Here is a 22,020-nt window from a genome sequence, read left to right as displayed (position 1 = left end):
AAGCCAGTTAATGTAAATTCAAATGATTTGTTGAGGAATTGATCTGCCAACAGAGGGCTGTGCAGAAAAACTGTGACTTGATCAATGTCAATACCGTAAGTGAGGACAAGATTGAGGCTGTGATTAAAATAATGAGGGGGTTTATTCCCCTTCTGTGAAAATCTAGTTGTGTTCATTAATAAACTAAATGCAATGTTGAGGCTCCGTTACGGCCCGTGGCTCAAACGGACCACAACAAAAAGGGGGAGACAACACCAGCATGAAAATAGACGTCTTTTATTATTTACTCGGGATATATATATTAACTATTTACAAAAATAATCGGATCAATGGTTGATAGCGCAGCCGGTGGACATGGTGTCCCAGGAAGAGGAGAGAGGGAGAGATCGTTAATGGCACACCTTTTAAACCATCAGGGACACCGGGCCCTGGTGCCTCTGATTAGCAGGCCTGTCCACTCTGACGTCCCAGATCATGTTCAACATCTACATGAACGTTAAATTCTCCCACTATGATAAGTTTATCTGAACTCAGTAGTAAATTGGGGAGAAAGTCTCAGAACTCAGATAAAAATGTATGGAGCCGGGGGACGATCGACTCCAACAAATAAAGTAGCTTCTGTGTTTTCCAGTCGGAGTGATTGAGACTTTCAGAGGAGGTTTTTGTTTCATGTGTTTGGTGCAGGTTTATATTCAAAGTGTTGGCTTCATGTGTCTGTGCTTTGCTCCACTGGACTGATTATATGTCAGTTTTGTGTTTGGACACCACAGGGAGGAAGAATGCTTTCTGATGCTCCGTAGCTCAGATCCAATGGAAGCATACATGGGCACATCACACAGCATGGACATGTCAATAAAACTACACCGAGGGAAACACAACCAGCATCACTTTACAAAGTACTACTGAATCATAGTCATAGTGCCATAGTGAGCATGCACCGTAGAACTTCTTGGCCTATGTGTCCTATGTTGAGCCTCTGTGGACATGTGCATGGTGGAAAATGAGTCTTTTTTTAATGGAAGAGGTGACGAGTGCTTTTGGACCTCTGGTGGGACTCCAGTGTTTGGAGCATATATGATAGGACCTTTTCAGAGGCCTGTCGTGGTTTGCATGGCCCCCTGTAGTTAAATCCCTCTGACAGAAGTACTCGGTGTGCCACGCATCCTGCAGGTACTAGCTGAAGACCGGTATCCTGATTTTATGTCAGTGAATACTTTTATTGCTCTAAGATTTTTATTGTGGTTTATTTTTTATCTTCTTGATCTTATTTATCAATTAGAAATGGCGGAACTTTGACACTTGTCTTGTTTTTCTGGTCACTAGACTAAGTATCTGCTTGTTCGGTTCATTGTGTGTTTTCTCTTATTTTGATGTGCCAAAAGCGTCACATAATCTGTGACACAAATCTACCCACGCGTACAAAATAAAGTAACCTTAAACCTTGAAAGGCTCATTTGGTCAGCAGAGTCATTCTCAAAGCTTTTTCCTTCCAGACATCTTTTTGTTTGTTGTATTTTTTGTGAGACGGAGAAACTTTTGATGAGACGAAGACAGCAGTGGGTTCACGTCAGTGCTCTATTCCTTTACCTGCTGATAACGTTCAATCCAGATCAGCTCTGCTATCAAGATCACAGGAGCCACTTAGGGATTATATGAAGAGACCGAAGACACTGACAGATATTCAGGGGTTTATTTTGGGAAGTCTTAAAAGTTTGTACATCACCCTTAGTGGCTTTCAAAAAAGATTTCTACCAATATGCATTACCAGTCATAAGTTTGGACACATCTTTTCATTCAATGTTTTTTCTTTGTTTTCTTGACCATTTAAATTGTAGATTCTCAGTGAAGGCATCAAAACTATGAAAGAACAAATATGGAATTGTGCAGTGAATGAAACAGTGGTAATTGCTCCAACCATGTTTCACATTTGAGATTCCTCAAAGTTGCCACCCTTCCTTTGATTGTGCTGCAAACCCTCGGCCTTCTCTCACTGAGCTTCATGAGGTCGTCTGAAATGGGTTTTTACTTCACAGCTGAGCCTTGTCAGGGTTCATTTGTAGAATTTCTTGCCTTAAGTTGTGTAGTGAACAAGTCAGGTTGGTACACAGCTGACAGCCCTATGTGATGACTGTTAGAATTCATATTATGGCAAGAACCAATCAGCAAAGTAAGGAGAAATGACAGCCCATCAATACTTCAAGAACTGAAGATCAATCAGTCCGAAAAATTGAAAAACTCTGAATGTGTCTCCAAGTGCAGTCGCAAAAACCATCTGGCTCACAGGAAAGGAAGACCAAGAGTCACCCCTGCTACTGAGGATTAGTTCATCCGAGTCACCAGCCTCAGAAATCGCAAGTTAAAGGCACCTCAGAACAGAACCCAGGTAGATACCAGAGTTCGAGTGCAAGACACATCTTTACATCAACTGTTCAGAGGAGACAGCACCACTCAGGCCGGTTTGGTCAAATAGCTGCTATAAAACCACTACTCAGGAAAAGCAACGAGCAGACAAACAGAAGAAATGGACATTAGACTAGTGGAAATCTGTGCTTTGATCTTATGAGTCCAAATTTGGACTCATAAGATCTTAGGCCGTATCTTAGGCCGTGTTTACATGCCTCAGTTTGATCCGGACTGGAATTCTCTTCACGGAAAAAACGTTTTGTTTTGGTGACGTGAACAGTCCCATAAACTCTGAACCGGAGCTAACAAGCGATCCGTGGTCCCCTTCAAAAGCGAAGTGTCTGTTTGTTTATAAACAATCTTTCTAGCGGGCGGGATGACAGGATGCGCGAAGAAGAACGCGGAAGCTGGCCACAGCTCATACGGCTGTCTGAGTAAAGCTTTAAGCCTTCATTCTCTGTGACACAGCTTAAAGGTTCTCATTGTGAACAGCGGCATCCAGCTCCTGCTGAATCTCCTCGTCCTGTTACTGAGAGGAGCGTCTGCACCTCGTTGGAAGACTGCGATGCTGTGTAGCGCCGACGTTTCAATAAACTGAGTCAACAAAACAACCAGTGTGCGCAAAGCGGCGTATGTAAACAACAACAGAGGGTTTACGGCTCATGAAATATTTAAAGATCGTGGGCAAGTCTTGAGTGACAATCGTCACTGACCAATCAGTAGACAACTGCGTTGTGAGACCCCTTCCTCAGTGCTAGGTACCTCAACGGAGGGGTGACAAGAAATTGTAACCGGTGGTTACGTTTTTTTTCCCTACCATCCACAACTTTTGTCAGTGGGGCCACACGACAACCCGTCCCGCCTCGTTCCGTCCCGGTACAAACAGCACGGTCGGACCGTGGCTTTATTGATATCTGGTCTGAAGACTATATATCGCGGTTATTTGTGGCTACTCGTTAGCCACAAGCTGACTAGCCTAGCCACCATGGGCTAAAGAGGCAGGACTTCGGGTTTGGGTCTGGACCAATCAATGAGCCGTCTTTCTTCTTCACTTCCTGTCTGGTCAGTGTTTGTTTTGGGTGACAGTGCCCCCAAACCAGGAGCTGTTGTTATTGCATGACATTTTCCAGGCAGTTTGGTTTGGTCTATAAAGTGAATGTGAACGCCACCTGAACCAAATGAAGGTGTGAAAATTCTGGGCTTCCCTCCCTCCCAAGTGAACCGAGTCCCGGACTATCTCAATGTGAAAGGCCCCTTAGTGTGATGCAGACCAGGTGAACGGATGGTTTCTACATGCATGGTTCCCAGAGTGACGCATGGGAGAGGAGGTGTGAGTTTAGTTGCCAGACCGAAACCCAAATCGGGTGGTTTGGGATGAGATGGACCATAGAATGAAGGCAAAAGGGCCAAGAAGTGCTTTGCTTTTCTGGGAACTCCTTCATGACTGTTGGAACCCATTTCAGGTGGCTGCCTTTTTTTTTTTTTTTTAATTCTGTGTTGTTTGTCCAGTGTGAGATGAGGTTTTGTTGTCCAGTATGTTTGGGTCTTCTGAGTGATCAGGTTACATTTCCATCTCTTCTTACTGGAGTCACTGTGATTTAGATCTAAATAAGTCACATCCTGTAATGAACGAGTTAATCTGTGGAGCCCCTGTAGTCCTTGCAGGGTCTCTGCCAGTTCTTCAGGTAGGATGTAGGAGCCAACAACGGGTTGTAAGAAATTAAGGTTTTAAAAAAATTAAAATAAAAAATCAAGAGCAAATTGTTGAGGAAATTAGCAGATCTAATGGAATGTGGCTACCACATTTAAATCATCGCAACTACTTTTCAGATATTTGTTGGTTCTTTTCAAACACATTTTGACTTTTAATTGAAGATATACTTTTGTGAACTGAACGGTATCTCCTGTTGTCTTAGTCCCTTTCAGGTAAAACACATTTTCGATCTATATTCCTGCTCAGAATTTGATCATATTATAATAATCATAATATTAAACAAAAAATAATACTTTTCAATGCCTTTGTTCAAACTGAAAATCATGACAGTGAACCAGACATTTCCTGAGCTCCTGAAGAGAAATGACTAAAGTTCCCTCCTTCATCAGTTGACGATACCTTAGACATCTGGTTTGATTAGAATAAACTCACCAATTTCTCACAGAAACACAAATCAAAACAGTCTGTGTAAGAATCTTATTGAAATATAACTTTAAATATTTCTGTTAGCTTGTGTTTCAAAGTATATAAAATATCTATTTATCTTGTTCATGACCCATAATACAGATCATCCAGGTTTTCCACCAGCCTCCACTAAAAGGATCAAAAGAGTTTAATCCAGCAGCAATACCATGCACAGTGGACACCTCTTCCATCTCCTCATTATGTGCTTGATTGGGCCCTCTGAAGCAGCCACAATACGAGGCTGCAGGGACGCATAATGAAGTTATACTGTGTTCATGGTGCGATGGTGCCTTATTTGATTCTCTTCACTGGGTTTAGAAAAGTAAAGACTATCGGTTTCTAAACCCTTGGTAAATCGATTTCATAACCTTCGCCAACAAACGTTGGGGCGAAGGTATTTATTTATTAGTATGTATCTGTGTGTGTGTGTGTGTGTGCGTGCGTGCGTGCGTATGTATGTATGTATGTATGTATGTATGTATGTATGTATGTATGTATGTATGTTGCATGATTGTTCAGGGATGATTTGTCACCATCCAAGGACCAATCCTTGTGAGGCCTGAAGCTGCCTTAGCCGCCTGCTAGCCCAGTGCGAACTCCACTCCCCGCCCCACTTCCCCACTCTCAGCCAATCACAGGCCAACTCACTCTAACAGTGCGTTCAAGTAACGCAAAAGAATTGGAAGCAACAGAACATCATTTGACCTTGACATTGCAAAGTGGTGTTGCAGAAAATCTGATTGATATTCACACACATGGAGGCGGCTGCCATGCAAGACATTCAATCCGTTGGGAGCGATTTGGGGCTCTTGCACAAGGACAGGTTGAAAACCCAACCAACTGAGAGACGACTGCTCAACCAACCGAGACACAGTCGCCCCTGTTTGTTATTCATTCAGTAAACTTTAAGAAAAAAGTGATTACATCTCTCATTTCACTCGATTGTCTCTGTGAGGACATTTGATTAATTCTTTAAGTCTTTATAGGTGAACTGTCCAGTATTTTCTGCATCTAATCTAATCTTCCACAAACAAAAAACTAATGAAAACCTGCCCACTGCTCTGGTCACTTCTGCCCTGCTGAATTAAAACAGTCTGGCTAGGACATAATGCATATGAATCACTCTTGAAGAGTCCTGTTTTTGTCAATTTGGAGAGAGCTCATGATTCATCTAAGCCAATCTGGTTCTCCCGCACAGATCCTTACCTGCTGGAGATTAGAGCCATTATTCTCTCAACTGTGCTGCTGTCTAATCAAATCTGCCTCCTAAGATAAAGCTTGAGACTTTATAGTGGACTTTATACTTGAGAGAAATAGTGGTTTCTCAATATCTGTGCCATTATTTGGGTCTGAGCACCAAGAGGTGCAATGATCCATGTTAATCAAAAGTCAATGGGCCTTGATCACCTCCATTCACAGTCATAGTGCCACCTTGTGGTATCAGCAATTTAATCTTTTTTGACACTTTGATGTACCCACCGCCCAATTTAACTTCAAATGTGGTGACATAGACCTTGACTCGCTGATGACGATTCATGGAGAACATGGTGCTGTCTGTGGCGGAACAGTGAATTTCAATATTTTGCCATGGAAGTCGAAGTGTTTATAACTCGGCTCCACACGACCCAATACTGAAATAGTAATAGCACCACCTCTTGGTAACAGGAAGTTAACGGCATTATATTTTCAGGTACCACGGCCCCAAACGTTGTGACATGTTCCTTGAGACTGGTAGGGATATGAAGCACATCAGAACACACACTTACACTTTAAACCCAACAGGAAGTCTACGATTTGACTTTAACTGTAAATGTTTTGACCAGTATGGGAGCACTGGGAGCAGTTCAGTGTCTTGCTCAAGAACACTTTGACCAGATGGGGATTGAGCCTGAACTCTTGTTATCGACAGTAAAAGCCATCGATGGATGAAAGTATAGGATGTTTTTTATACACTATAAAGTTTAATGAAAAAGAACTTCCATGATTTTCATTTATAAATCATTGGACACTGTAATTTATCAATAGTGAAACAAGCTTTACTGGATCAAGAGAAAATACACAATATGCATCAAAACAAAATTAGATAAGTGCATAAATTTGGGCATCCCAACAGAAAAATCACATCAAAATGCAGCACAGCTTCTCTTTTGCAAAAATAAAAGCCACTAGACGCTTCCTATACCTCCACCAAATATTAAAATGGGTACCAAGTGTTTTTTCTTGGAGTGGCCTCTATCCATAACACCACTTCTTATGCCCAAATATCTCCGTCTTTGTTTCATCAGTCTATAGCACCTTTTCCCAAACTAAAGCTGTCTTGTCCAAATGGGCCTTTGCACCTCAAACTACTCTGTTTGGGATGTGAAGGCTTCTTCTGCCGGTACGGTCAAAATCTCTGTGGTGGGCCAAATTCATACCGTTTCTACCACCTACCCCTCGTTGACATTGCCCGACAGGAGAGCTGACCGCATCTTATTTGCAATGTTGCTGCAACTGAGAACAGTCAGCAGAATCCAAACTAACGTTTGTGTCACATTAATGTGGTATTTCAAGCTGGAAGTGCTTCGGTGAAAAGAAAACTGCATGATACTTTATGTTGCTTGACTGTTCCATCGAGGGTTTCCCGTGGAGAAAGCCAAAACATGAATGACATGCCACCGTAACCCTGTCTTTAGGTTTCTGTAAAGACAGGGTTAATTATCATGCAGCCCCCGAGGGGTGACCAAACTATTCAAAACGACTGTATGTTCACATTCTTCTCCTGCATGAGTGTCACTCACACAGTCAGGTAATGATCAGGTGTGTCAGGTACGATGCTGTGCTTCAACACACACATACACACACACACACACACACACACACACACACACACACACACACACACACACACACACACACACACACACACACACACACACACACACACACACACACACACACACACACACACACACACACACACACACACACAAACATGTGCACACATGCGCACGTGTGTTGTGTCAACATGTTATCGTGTATTTTACTTCTAAATCATCGGACATGAATTAGATATAGATACATTTACCTTAACTTCTTTTGTTTGCCATTTTAAAAGATGTCTGGCTAATAGAACTGCTAAAAACTGCTAAAAGTGACTTTCTACAGGAATTCCTCTGACGGCTCGCTATCTTTGGTTCCTCTGTGCAGAAGCTATGTTCTCTTTCATAATCTTGTCTACTTTTTATTGATGTAACTCACGGTGATGACAGTTCAATTCATCATGTCGCAGCTTCATCCTCATGTGCTTGGTCTTGGCAGATTGAGATTTTATAACGGTGTGTCACAGTGATCATTCAGCTGTGCTTTTCTGTCTGACATTGTGAAGTTTCCAGTAATGTGGAAGCAGGGCTCCATCACATTTATGTCCCTGCTGCTTTGTGTCCTGCAGAGCCGCTTAGACGGAGGACGATCACCGCGCGGTGGATTTCTCAAGGCCGATCCAGGAGAGACTCAGAGACGAGCTCAGAGGTCAGATGTCCTATCGATGTTCTGCCTTTGGATGTTTAATGAAGCTGTCTATAACTGTTTGACAACTGTGCTTCTGATTTGATGACTTTGTACTGTTTAGCACACATACCAGAATAATGTGGAGCAGCATTTCACTCTGAGGGAAGCCTGGTCAGCCAGTTTGGTATGAAACAGGGATGTGTGTTTGTATAAAGTGACTATAATTATAATTCTTTATCCCTCTGTAGGCTTTATAGTTTGATTGAATGATTTTGTGCAGAAGTCTGCATGTTTCTGTGTAAATCGCTGCTGGATGAATGTCAGATATTTAGTCTGTTCGGTCTCTCTCTCACACACTCACACACACACACACACACACACACACACACACACACACACACACACACACACACACACACACACACACACACACACACACACACACACACACACACACACACACACACACACACACACACACACACACATACACACACATGATCTGAACTAACAGTGAGTGAAGTCAGGTTCCAGCTGGTCAGGTCACTTCAAAGTTAATATTATTATAACATAATGCCCTGTGTGTGTGGGCATGTAAGTGTGTGTGAGACTCTACATGTCCGGTCGCTGTGTGTTTCTCTGCATTTGTCGTGTGATGGACTGACTTCACACCTTGTTACCTGGGATCAGGTCCAGGACTCTAAGACTCAGAACTGGACAGGGAGGGGAGGTGGGGAAGAAGGATGGACAAACATCCACGGCACATTCTAAATGTTTATACAGAACATTTCCAGGTACATCTCAAAAAATTAGAACATCATGAAAATGTTCAATATTCTTTGTCACTCTTTTCAGAAAGTCAAACTCATAAATGATATAGACTCATGACACATAGAGTGAAATATTTAAGCCTTTGTTTCTTGAAATGTTGATGATGATGACTTACAGAGAGTGAAAACCCAAAATTCAGTGTCTCAGAAAATTAGAATATTGTGGAAAAGTTCAGTTTTTATAAAGTCCTGGTGTCTCACCCTCATCAGCTAATGAAGTCAAAACCCCTGCAAAGGTTTCCTGAGCCTTTAAATGGTCTCAGTCTGGGTCAGTAGGCCACACAATCATGGGGAAGACTGCTGACTGGACAGATGTCCAGAAGACAGTCATTGACACCCTCCACTAAAGGTCCTTGCTAAAGAAGCTGCTTGTTCACAGAGTGCTGGATCCAACATGTTCAGAGAAGGTGGAGTGGAAGGAAAAGCTGCAGCAGCAATAGGGAGGAGTGCAGCCTGGAGAGGATTGTCCAGCAAAATGCTGAACAAGGACGAACTGAGGCTGGAGTCAGCACATCAAGAGCCACGAAGCACTGACCAATCCTAGACATGGGATCCGAATGTGGCTTCCTGGGGTCAAGACACTCCTGAACAAGAGACCAAGTCAGAAGCGTCTCACCTGGACTGTGGAGGAAAAGAACTGGACTGTTGCTCAGTGGTCCAAAGTCCTTTTTTCACATGAAAGTACATTTTGATCTCATTTGGAGATCAGGGTCCCAGAGTGTGGAGGAAGAGTGGAGAGGCTCAGAATCCAGGTTGCTTGAAGTCCAGTGTGAAGTTTCCTCCGTCTGTGATGATTTGAGCTGCCATGTCCTCTGCTGCTGTCCCTCCACTGGATTTTCTGAAGTTCACAGTCAACGCAGCATCCAGCAGGAAACTTTAGAGCTCTTCATGTTTCCTTCTGCTGACAAGCTTGATGGAGATGCTGATTTAATTTTCCAGCAGGACTTGGCACCTGCCCACTGCCAAAGGTACCAGAAGCTGCTTTAATGACCCTGGTGTTACTGTGCTGGACTGGCCAGCAGACTGGCCTGAGCTGAACCCCTGAGAGAACCTCTGTTCTATGGTCAAGAGGACGGTGAGAGACACCAGACCAACAATGCAGATGACCTGAATGCTGCGATCAAAGCAACCTGGGCTTCATTACCCCTGAGCAGTGCCACAGGTTGATGGCCTCCAGGCCACGCCGCTAAGACGCAGTCATTCATGCAAAAGGAGCAACCAAGTATTGAGTGCAGAGAAATGAACACACTTTTTCAGAAGCCTTACATGTGTGTTTAAAATATCCTTTTTTTCTTGATCTTATGTAATATTCAAATTTTCTGAGACACTGAATTTTGGGTTTTCACTCTCTGTAAGCCATCATCATCAACATTTCAAAAAAATAAAGGCTTGAAAAATTTCAATCTGTGTCATGAGCCTATATCATATATGAGTTTGACTTTCTGAAATGAGGGACAAAAAATATTGAACATTTTCATGATATTCTAAATTTGTGAGATGTACCTGCATCACAGCATTTGTCATTGGACGTTTCTTGACTGGAGAGGACATTTATGAGTTTTTGGGTTCAACATATAAAAACTTTTCATCCTAATCCTGATGGTGCGCTGGCGTTATAAAGATCAGGTTTCCAGATACACATTGCTGTTTACTCTGGATAATTAGTTTGGGCCCACCAAGATGACCAGTTAACTGGAAATGGAAAATTATATGGGATTGAAATCTGGAGTATGCTTTCGGTCCGGACCAATCAGTGAGCTGGGTTCCTTCTTAACCATGCTCGGCGTTAAAGCAGCAACGAGCAGCTGTTGTAATTGCATGAGGATGTCCAGGCGGTTTGATTCGCTCTCAGAAGTGTAGTGTGAAAGCAAACCCAACCAGATGAGGTTGTGACCCCCCCAATGAACCAACTCCCAGACTGTAAACTGACCACTGTTTGGGGAATGCAGACATCGCCATCAAACTGTCCTGATAAGTACATTTCACTCCTTGTGAAAAAAAATCCATTCTAACTTGTTTTTCACTTGTCTCTGTATTCGTATTCTGTATGTGTCAACTCCTTGCTGCAAGACCTCTAGACCGCAAAACTCTTTTGCTTCTGTTAATCTTTTTTAAGTGACAATTACAGGAGTGCCCCTCCCTATTCCTGGAGAGCCCCTGTCCTGCATGTTTAACTCTCTGCCTGTTTCAACACACCTGATTGCATTGACAGGCTCATCACTGGCAACATGCAGGACAAGGACTCTACAGGGATAGGGATGGGCACCCCAACTAACACTTTAAATTCAGTCTCCGTTCCTTTGCTTATTTATCATCTGTGTTGCTTTTTATTAATCTCCCTGTCCCGTCAGAGTTTTGCATCTCTACCTTCCAGCCTGCCTGGTGATTAGATTATCTCTCTCCAGGCATGCACTCCGCAGACGGCTGTGACTTTCAGCCCTGCGGGATTAGTGGGTGAACACATTGAGCTACGCCTGCTGTTGACACTATGTGGAAGAATCTTGTCTCTGGTACTCTTTATGCAGATGAGCTTCTGCATTCACGTCACACAGTCATGGTAATGATACTCGCTGGCTTCAGCAAGGATGTTTTTCAAGAACTGCCACAACATTTCACTGCAGAATGATAACTCGAGACAGAATAGCCTCCCCCGAAACACCAAAACAAATGTTTTCAGTCAAATAAGTGCATTAGGTTTTCTCAGCTATTAAATTCATTTTCAAACTGACTTTTGTCTGAGTTTACCAAACTAATCTAGTTATGATTCCCTTTCGGTCTTGCTTTACGACCTTCAGGCACAAAGGATGTTCAAAGGCTCTGGTATGTCAAATTAAACTAAATACATGAATAGACAATACTTTTCATCTCCAAATGGGAGAAATGGGAACGTTCTCAGTGGAGGAAGCAAGAGACTCAATGCCGCTTTTTAAAAAAAAGAATTTGTTTCAAATGAATCTCAATCTGCACAGTTTCTGACTCATTCAGCTAAAATCCACACAACATTTAGCAGTTTCATGATGGAGCTCAGATGGATTTTCAACTGATTCATATTCAAATGCATTTTGAGTAGTGCTGTCAAACGGTGAACGTTTTTAATCCACGTTAACGCGCTAACATTGACAGCCCGAGTTTTGAGATTTTAAACATTGGGATGATGATTCCTGTGAGGACGTCTTCTGAAATAAGATTTGTCCTCCTCATATGTTATTCCAGGACTGCATTCAACACATCTGCAGAAACAAACTCAGAAGTTTAAAAGAAAATAGCACAATCTGTAATGATAAACGTTTATTCTCGTGCCTTAATCGGTGTAACCCAAATGCAAACTGGACCGTTAAATGTAATGCCATATTCATTAACAGACAATTGCCTGATCCATGGCAAAAAAAATCCATACAAGTTACTGAGGATGGAGTAAATCTGGCCCCATTTATGCCATTTGGGCAGTTTTTGCCTTTTCACCTTTAAGTTGATGAAAATGGCACTTTTTTTTAAAACAACTTCCAGAGTGCAACATTTACTAAATACCCCATCTGAACTCTAAACTCTCTAAACAGTCTGATTCTGACATGTCTCAGCACAGTAATACAGGCTGTGTGGAGGCAGAACAGCACTGGAAAATATTCAGGGAGGAAAAGAAAAGTTTGTCTATGATTGTGCTAAACAGATCTGTATTCGCTCACTGTCCATGTCTGGAGGCTGACAGCTGAATTTGTGGTGACTTCACATTTTGAAGACCCTTCAGGGCCAAAACAGAGGCTTTCAAAAGGCAGTCTCCAACTTGTGCTGCGTAGTGTAATAAAATACATCAGTCCTTTAGTTGAATAAGTCAGGAGACAATTGAGTACTGTGATTATATTCATCTTTTCCAATATATCTTTAAGGGAATCTGCAGAGCTTAACACTGTCCTGAATACTTATTTCCCATCTCCAAATCATAACACATATCAACAAGTTAATAATAATAAATTTGCTTTTAAATATATATCAAAAAAACATTCTGGAGGTGTGTTCAGACACACATACTAAATGAAGCAAGCCTTTTGGTCTCACAATGAAGCAGGGGAAGGAACAGATTTGGACCACAGACGTGGCTGAATGTGTTTTTGTTTGTACGAGTTCATCACACATATCAGTTCTCATCCTGGGACATGATTTCCTCTGTAGAGACACTCTGAAGTGACCTGGACAATAAATCTGTACCTGTCTCAGGACGTTAACATCCACACGGTCATGCAAACTGTTGTTTTCCCCTAAATGGAAATATCAGTCAACACTTCCTGAACTGAAACCTTCAGATTTACAGCTGAAATGTTATATATCACTATAAAAGCACCTTTTCACTCTGTGGGTAAACAGACTTCTGAAAATAGTGACATCCAGCTGCATTATTTTCACTTGAAACCTGATTTCTTTCCCTCAACTTGATGCCTTTTATTTGTTATTTTATGGGAAATTGTGTTTTACTTTTACTGCCTCAAAAAAGAGTCACGCAGTTATTTGCTCTGTTAAAACAGCCACTGGAAGGTCAGGATAGGAGTCCTACTGAGGGTCTGGGTCAGGAAGACCAGCCGAGGTGAAACTCACAGTTCACTAAGGTGACCCTACAAAACTCAGAGAGTTGAGTCATCATTTACATTACGACCTTGACTATCCAAACCTCGGTTATCCAGATCAGCGAAGTGCATCACATGATAATCATTTGTGGTCCGGTGCGCCTAGATGTGGTCCCAGATTTTCACCAAAGAAGGGTTATAAAGCAGCGGTCCTCAAGCAAGTTGATTCTCATCCAGTTAAGAGTGTTACAATGGAAAACACACTATTGGCGAACATGCTATACGTTTAGTATTGGAAAAAAACATGTTTTGATTTACAACACACTGTTTTGCCATATTTTTATTATCCAGACAATTTTGGTGATTGAAACATTTTCACAAACTAACTGAAGTGAGAACACATCAGGTGAGTAATAGTGTGAACGTTGAGTACAAACATTTCAAACTAAAACATCTAGAACAGGGGTGCCCAACCTCGGTCCTTGAGGGCCCCTGTCCTGCATGTTTTAGTTCTCTCCCTGCTTCAGCGTACCTGAATCTAATGATGATGTCATCACCAAGGTTCTGAAAAAGCTCAATAACGAGCCCCTCATTGCAGTCAGGTGTGTTGCAACTGGGAGCGAGTTAAAACATGCAGGCCAGGGGCCCTCGAGGACAACATAGTGAATGTAAAGACTTGGTGAAATGACTCCATTGACTCGTCTCATGAGTTTACTGCTGTGTGCATCCACTAGGTCAATGAAACTGTTATGTTTCTTCATTGGTCACAGAGAATCTGAACCTTGTTGTTTTAACAGCAGTATGTCTTGAATCAGCAGGATTTAAAATGAGAAGTTAAGTGTTCCTTTCTTGTTTGCTCATGCTTCCTTCTTCATAAAACTCTTGAGCAATAAACTGAAAAACATCCATCTGGATAAAGAAACATGACACAAGATGCTACTAAACTCCATCCTAATTGCTCCGCTATGGTTTGAAATATTCAGGATTAAAATTTTTACATTCGCCAATAAAAGTTGGGGGCGAAGGTTATGTTTTTGTCCACATGTAATTATTGGTTTGTATGTATGTATGTATTTGAACAACTTTATGCAAAAGCTATTAACTTGAATTGCATGAAATCTTTAGGGGTGATTTGTTATCATCGAAGTATGATAACAAACCCTTCCCACATATATTCCCCAAAAATGCAAAAAAGAAAACGTTGCATACAAAGCGGACGGGAGAGGCACCTCATGGAGGGGATCAAAGGAGATCATCGTCTCCTTTGGAGGTCCATGGAGAGCTGTCAGGAGAGGAGGGAGTGTTCATCAGGGCTGCAGCAAGGAAGCTGCTGTTAGCCGCCTGCTAGCACCCTGCTAACTCCGCCTAATATCTCGGCTTGGCGGAGGGTATCTAGTAACACTGGTGTGAGTGCATTGACCTGGGTAGGAGTTTATCTGTGTGCCTCCGCTCAGTGTTTTACAAAGTGATGTTGCTATCTGAAAAGCAAGTTATCATTTTATCATCATATGAGCTAATGGCTAACATGCCAGCAATGCCAACTCGGTTCCGCAAACAAATGTGGAGTTGGCGAAGGTCTGCGGTCTACATAGTGCCCGTTCTAGTTCTTGCATGCGCCACACAGTAATTCTCATTCAGCTTTACACACAAAGTGAAAGTTAAAAGGGGTTTATGTGTTTGGTACTCTGCAGATTATAGAACCTGTGAGTCAATAAGGCATTTATTTTGCTCTTTGGTAAAATTAAACAAGAACATTTCTGACCAGAAAGCCCTGCGTAAACAAAAATCGGTACTTTGTGAACTTAATTAAAGTTATGTTAACAATCAATTTACTCATTTTTATATATACACTTATTGGTGAAATTCATCACCAGTAATATTGTAATGTAATTGTAATTCTTCTGGTGAGATTGATGTAAGTTTAAGCACATCTTTTGTTCTCAGGCTCTGCTGCCTTGTGAATCCTTTTCTTTCTGATAAAATGTGTCTTTGGGATTCAACAAAGCAGAAAAGAGAATCCACTCAAGATAAGGATGTTTATTTATGTAGTCTATTGAAGAAAAGAAAATCTGTCTTATTGTTTGTTGTCTAATTAAATTTTGATGACTTTCAGTTGGACTTGATTCAGTTTATCATTTCTTACCCAGTTTTTCCAGAGTCTTCTAGCATTTCACACAAGAATGCTTGTAACTGAGTAACTGAGCTTTATAACAGACATCAGTTTTATTACAGACCTATAGCTGGAGGTCCACACATAACCTTTTCATTGATGGGAAACCACAAAGTTAGGTCTGTGTCCTGCTGAGCAAAGAGTCACTTCAATTTTATTCATATAGCACCAAATACAACACAGGACAATTCCACATGAGCAGAAAGAGAAAATCGGAGAGGACAGAGGCCGCGATCAACAAGCAACACAGATGACTGAGGCTCAGTCCAGGAGCTTCCAGCTCTACTGTCAGAGAACCTGACAACCAAAATCCTTACTGACTCAAGACGCAAACAGATTGTTTGTGCATAAATGGTCTCATGGCTGATTTGCAACACCTTTTCGAGGATTTTAAAAATAAAGGGAAGTTTGGATTTTGACCTGCAAGGTTGTTAAAACACCTGGCTCAAAGGCAGGCTCTTTAAGAAGAGGTTTAACAATAGCAACTGTAAAAGCTTCTGGTACATAACCTGTTACTAAAGATCCGGGGCCTCATTTATAAAACCTTTGCTTAGGATTCCTACTAAAAATGTTTGTGCGCCCAAAAGCAGAAAATGGCGGGCGCCCCAAAAAATTGGGATCTATAAAACCGTGCGTATGCACATCTGCACACACTTTCCTTTTATAGATCCCAGTCTACCTGGAAAGTTGCGCAGCTCATATCCCTCCGCAACAAACCCACTTTCTACCATAAATGGTCAATGCAAAGTGCCTCGTCAATATTTTTACATCTCAATCAGCTGATCTCCGGCATTTCACGCCAAATCCTGGCAGAAAAGACGAAGAAAAGGAATTTTACGGAGCGAGAAATAGTGATGGAGGAGGTGGAGGTCAGGAGAATGATATTATTTGGTGATCACAGTAGTGGAATCACTAATAAAAGAAAAAACAAGTGATCGGCAGCACGTCGTCAGTCTCAGAGAGATCTGACTGCAGAGGTGGAGAAGAATCATCTGATGTGAAGGTGGAGGCCAGAGAAGAGTGACATCATGGAGGAGAGTGACATCATGGGGCAGCACCAGAGCTCACTGCTGGACCCCTAAAACAGCCTCATGGTTGTGACGCCACCGTGTGTCGGAGAGGGAAAGAGACATTTTGGTGGAGACACAGCAGCTTGATTAAGTTCAGTTTTATCTGTTTATTTAATGTATAAATTAAATATATGAACAGGGACTCTGAAAAGGCTCAGTGGACTTTGTGATTTATCGTCAGTCACTAGAGTTGGAGGCCGAGTGTGGAGGAGGTCGTCTGTCTCGAGCAGCAGTGCTTCCAGAGCGGATGACTGTACCGCGAGCAGCTTTTAAAAGGATTTACAGCCATAACGTAAAAATATACTAAACTGTATTACTTATCAGGTATGTATAATAATAAAATAAGCAATATAAAAGTCCTTCCCCCCACTCGTTAAACAGTGTGCGCTCCCGACACTGCAGCTTTACTCACGGCTGTCACCGCACTATTTATGTGTTTACTCTGAAATTAGACTGATTGTTACTCACTTTGTCGCAATTGATAATCAATCAGTTTTATCAGCTCTGGATCATTTGAAGATGAAACTGAAAGATGAACATGGTGCTGCTGATTCAGTAGTAACGTTCCACTAAAGAAACATCTATACCACTGCAGCTCGGCGGTTTATGATTACGTGGATCAATAAGTCTGATATTTGATAACATTAAACGTATGAGATGAATTTGGCTTAATTTCTCCACCTCACAATCAGCGCTGCCAGGTTCCCGACTCCCAAATGTGTGTGCACAAGGTTCAAAGTTTGCGTACCGGTACGCACATTCTCCTGCAAAGTTTATTTTTATAGATCACAGACTTTGCGTGGGAAGTGGCGTATGCATCTTTCAGGACCTGTTTTGTGCGTAAGCAAGCTTTATTGATGAGGCTCCTGATCTAGTATTGATGTACTTATCAGGGGAAAATGTCTTTTAACAGTCTAATCGGGATGGGATCTAACAGACATGTGAAGTTGAAGCCAAAATGTAGGATAGCTCTTCAAGGATAGAAGATGGATTACAATAACGTTGATAAATGAAATTGGGAAGTGGTCTGACAACAGAGGGTTGTGGGGAAAATTTTGACAGCAATCCAAAGTTCATATTTCTTAATGAATTTTTATATATATATCCATCCATTGTCCACCTCTTTTCCGGGGCCGGGTCGTGGAAGCAGCAGTCTAAGCAGGGATGCCCAGACTTCCCTCGCCCCAGACGCTTCCTCCAGCTCTTCCGGTGGGACGCCTTTTGGCTTAGCTCCATCTTCACCACGACGGACCGATACAGTGACCGCATAACTGCCGACGGTGCACCGATCCGCCTGTCGATCTCACGGTCCATCTTCCCCCCACTCGTGAACAAGACCACGAGATACTTGAACTCCTCCACTTGGGGCAAGGGCTCTCCATCAACCTGAAGGGGGCCAGCCACCTTTTTCCGGTTGAGAACCATACCCTCGGATTTAGAGGTGCTGATCCTCATCCCAGTTGCGTCACACTCGGCTGCGAACCACACCAGTACATGCTGAAGGTCCAGGTTTGATGACACTAACAGGACCACATCATCTGCAAAAAGCAGAGACGAGATCCTGTGTTCCCCAAACCGGACCCCCTTCAGTCCCTCGCTGTGCCTAGAAATTCTGTCCATAAAAGTTATGAACAGATGACAAAGGACAGCCCTGCCGGAGGCCAACGTGCACAGGGAACAGGTCCTACTTACTGCCGGCAATGCGAACAAAACTCCTGCTCCGGGCGTACGGGGACTGGACAGCCCTTAACAAAGGGTAACTGACTCCATACTCCCGGAGCACCCCTCACAGGACATCCTGAGGGACACGATCGAACGCCTTCTCTAGATACACAAAACACATGTGGACTGGTTGGGCGAACTCCCATGAACCATCGAGCACCCGGTGGACAGTATAGAGCTGGTCCAGTGTTCCACGACTTGGACGAAAACCGCATTGTTCCTCTTGGATCCGAGGTTCGACTAACGACCGGATCCTCCTCTCCAGTACCCTGGAATAGACTTTCCCGGGGAGGCTGAGGAGTGTGATCCCCCTGTAGTTGGAACACACCCTCCGATTCCCCTTCTTAAAAAGAAGGACCACCACCCCAGAAGCACTGTCCCTGACCGCCACGCGATGTTGCAGAGACGTGTAAGCCACGAGAGTCCCTGCACATCCAGAGACTTAAGGAACTCAGGGCGAATCTTATCCACTTCCGGTGCCTTGCCACCGAGGAGCTTAGCAACTACCTTGGTAACTTCAGCTTGGGTAATGGACAAGTCTACCTCTGAGAACCCAGCCTCTGCTTCCTCAGCGGAAGACGTGATGGTGGGATTGAGGAGATCCTCCAAGTATTCCTTCTACCGCCCGATGACATCTAAAGTTGAGGTCAACAGCTCCCCACCTCCACTGTAAACAGTGTTGGTGAAAAACTGCTTCCCCCTCCTGAGGTGCCGGACGGTTTGCCAGAATATCCTCCATGGCCTCCCCGAACTCCTCTCAGACCCGAGTTTTTGCCTCCACCTCCACCCGGGCTGCGGCCCACCTGGCCTGCTGGTACCTGCCAGCTGCCTCGGGAGTCCTATGGGCTAACAACGCCCGATAGGACTCCTTCTTCAGCTTGACGGCGTCCCTTACTTCCGGTTTCACCGGGTTCGGGGGTTGCCGCCACGACAGGCACCAGAGACTCTGTGACCACAAGCTCCGAGCAGCAGCTTTGATATTGGAGGTGGAGAACATGGTCTACTCGGACTCAATGCCTCCAGCCTCCCCCGGGATCCGTAAGAAGCTCTCCTAGAGGTGGGAGTTGAAGACTGGGCGGACAGAGGGCTCGGCCAGGCATTCTCAAAAGACCCTCATGACACGTTTGGGCCTGCTGGGTCTGTCCGGCTTCCTCCCCATCCAGCACATCCAACTCACCACCAGGTGGTGATCAGTTGACAGCTCTGCCCCTCTCTTCACCCGAGTGTCCAAGACACGTGGCCGGAGATCGGATGACACGACCACGAAGTCTATCATTGACTTCAGGCCTAGGGTGTCCTGGTGCCGAGTGCACTTATGGATACCCCTGTGCTCGAACATGGTGTTTGTTATGGCCAAACTGTGACTAGCACAGAAGTACAATAAAAGAACAGGGTTCAGATCAGGGAGGCCGTTCCTCCCAATCACCCCCTTCCAAGTCTCACTGTCGTAGCCCACGTGGGCATTGAAGTCCCCCAGTAGAACAACAGAGTCCCCAGTTGGAGTACTATCCAGCACCCCTCCCAGGGACTCCAAGAAGGTCGGGTACTCTGTACTGCTGTTCGGTCCATTGGCCGAGACAACAGTCAGAGACCTGTCCCCTACCCAAAGGCGTAGGGACGCGACCCTCTCGTTCACCGGGATGAACTCCCAACACATAGCGGCTGAGCTGTGGGGCAATAAGCAAGCCTACGCCAGCCCGCCGCCTCTCACCGCGGGCAACTCCAGAAAAGTGGAGTGTCCAGCCCCTGTCGAGGAGCTGGGTTCCAGAGTCCAAGCTGTGGGTGGAGGTGAGCCCAACTATATCTAGACGGTATCTCTCAACCTCCCGCACAAGCTCAGGCTCCTTCCCCCCCAGCGAGGTTACGTTCCATGTCCCAAAAGCCAGATTCTGGGTCCAGTGATCGGGTCGTCGAGGCCCCTGCCGTTGACTCCCACCCAATCCACACTGCACCCAACCCCTACGGTAGCCTCTGTGGGTGGTGGGCTCACAGGAGGAAGAGGAGGGGACCGCATCGTCCCTTCGGGCTGGGCCCCACCGGGCCCCACGGGCAAAGGCCCGGCCACCAGGCGCTTGCATACGAGCCCCAAACCCAGGCCTGGCTCCAGGGTGGAGCCTCGACTGCGCCTTATCGGGCGACGTCACACTTCTCTTTGGTTTATATATATTTATATTTCTGTTTACTGAACGTTTAGTATATGTGGGTGTGATTCTGAGAAGCGGTCCTGCAAAAGAGGTCAAAGGTTTCACTCGTTTTGGATGTCGTGTAAACGGGCCCGTATACCTCTCTTATAGTTGAGAGTCTGTCATCTTCTAATGAAGTCAAACAGTGGACTTGTAAGATAAATGCAATTATAGATTGTTAAAGTACAAACAATGCCTTCAAGTTCTGAAAGAAACTGTTCAGAATTAGATGTCTGTTGTTATTTCACCGTTACTTTTGTCGGCTCCTTTCAAATGACTGATTGAAGCAGATAAAATAAATTACTATTTATGTAGGATTGAGTTTTTGGATGGAGAAAAAAGGGGAGAGGTTTTAACAGATGCATTCTTGCAGTTATCCAGAGATGGTGGGAGTCTTGTTTTGATCTGAACGCCATGAAGTTGGGAGTGTGGTTTCAACGAGAAGTTCAACCTCTCTTCAGAATCCAGACTTCTCCATCCATCAGCAAAGAGATGCCAGTCTGCTGGTTCAGGGCTCTTATCCTTTTGTTTCTGTTTTTGCCTGCTGACAGATATCATCTCATGCAGTGACTCTCAAACTGTTTTCTAGTGTGTGACCACATAAATAGTACTCAGGGTTCCAACATATTTTCACACTGACACGTTGCAGCATTGAGCTGATTTTTGAATCCAGCTTTGTCGGACATCACAGTGGTCAGTGCTTCCCTCTGATCAGACCTCTTTCGTCCTCCATCATGCCAGTTCACTGCTGGGTTTTCACTTGGTCCTTGTTTTGCCGATGCAGTTGAGCCAGGGCTACACTGTTCATACTGACCTTGGAGAGTGGATTGATCAGCCGATTCTGCTCCCCAGACCCATTAAACATGTTTACACTGAACACACACTGACCTGGCAACCTGCGCCACTACGATCAAGGTGAACATTCAGTCTGACTGTCTGTGGACCGTTCACAAAGATGGTGTGTTACTTTGAGGACTATTTATTGATCATTGTTCATGGAAGCTTTATAACGGACACTTCAGCTCATCCTAACAAGCTGCAGCTCCTCTGGACCTCTGAAACACAGCAAGAACATGAAGAAGAACCAATGGAATTGACTATTTACTCAAACACAAAAGGCTGACTGAATCATAAGATGAATAAATATAATTCCTGAAAAATTATTCTGATCTGATGTTCAGAGCCAAAATGACTTTTAGCAACAAGTAAGCAGACACTATTAAGACAAAAATAAAAGCATTATTTCTTTGTTATGTACAATATTTTATTATACTCTTGTTCTATTTTGATATCAGATATTTTCACATTGAAAATAATAATAATGGCTTGGATGTATAGAGCGCTTTTTTTGAGGTGACTCAAAGCACATACAGAAACCATTATTCATTCACACCAGTCACACCGGTGGTGGTAAGCTA

At 43.7% G+C, this 22,020-nt stretch overlaps 1 protein-coding gene across 1 annotated transcript in view; it reads left to right on the top strand.

Moving 5' to 3' along the window:
- Window positions 1-22,020, top strand: part of adam19a (ADAM metallopeptidase domain 19a) — a 122,323-nt gene that overhangs the window by 5,368 nt on the left and 94,935 nt on the right. Inside the window, exon 2 of the mRNA XM_080485975.1 lies at window positions 8,013-8,092. Within this exon, the coding sequence (XP_080342101.1) occupies window positions 8,013-8,092 (80 nt within the window). The remainder of the gene's footprint in view (window positions 1-8,012; window positions 8,093-22,020) is intronic.

The sequence above is a fragment of the Lipophrys pholis genome, assembly GCF_963383615.2.
Source record: "Lipophrys pholis genome assembly, chromosome: 18".
Lineage (NCBI taxonomy): Eukaryota > Metazoa > Chordata > Actinopteri > Blenniiformes > Blenniidae > Lipophrys > Lipophrys pholis.
Note: the sequence above shows the minus strand (reverse complement) of the source record. Positions and strands in the feature narration are given on the sequence as shown.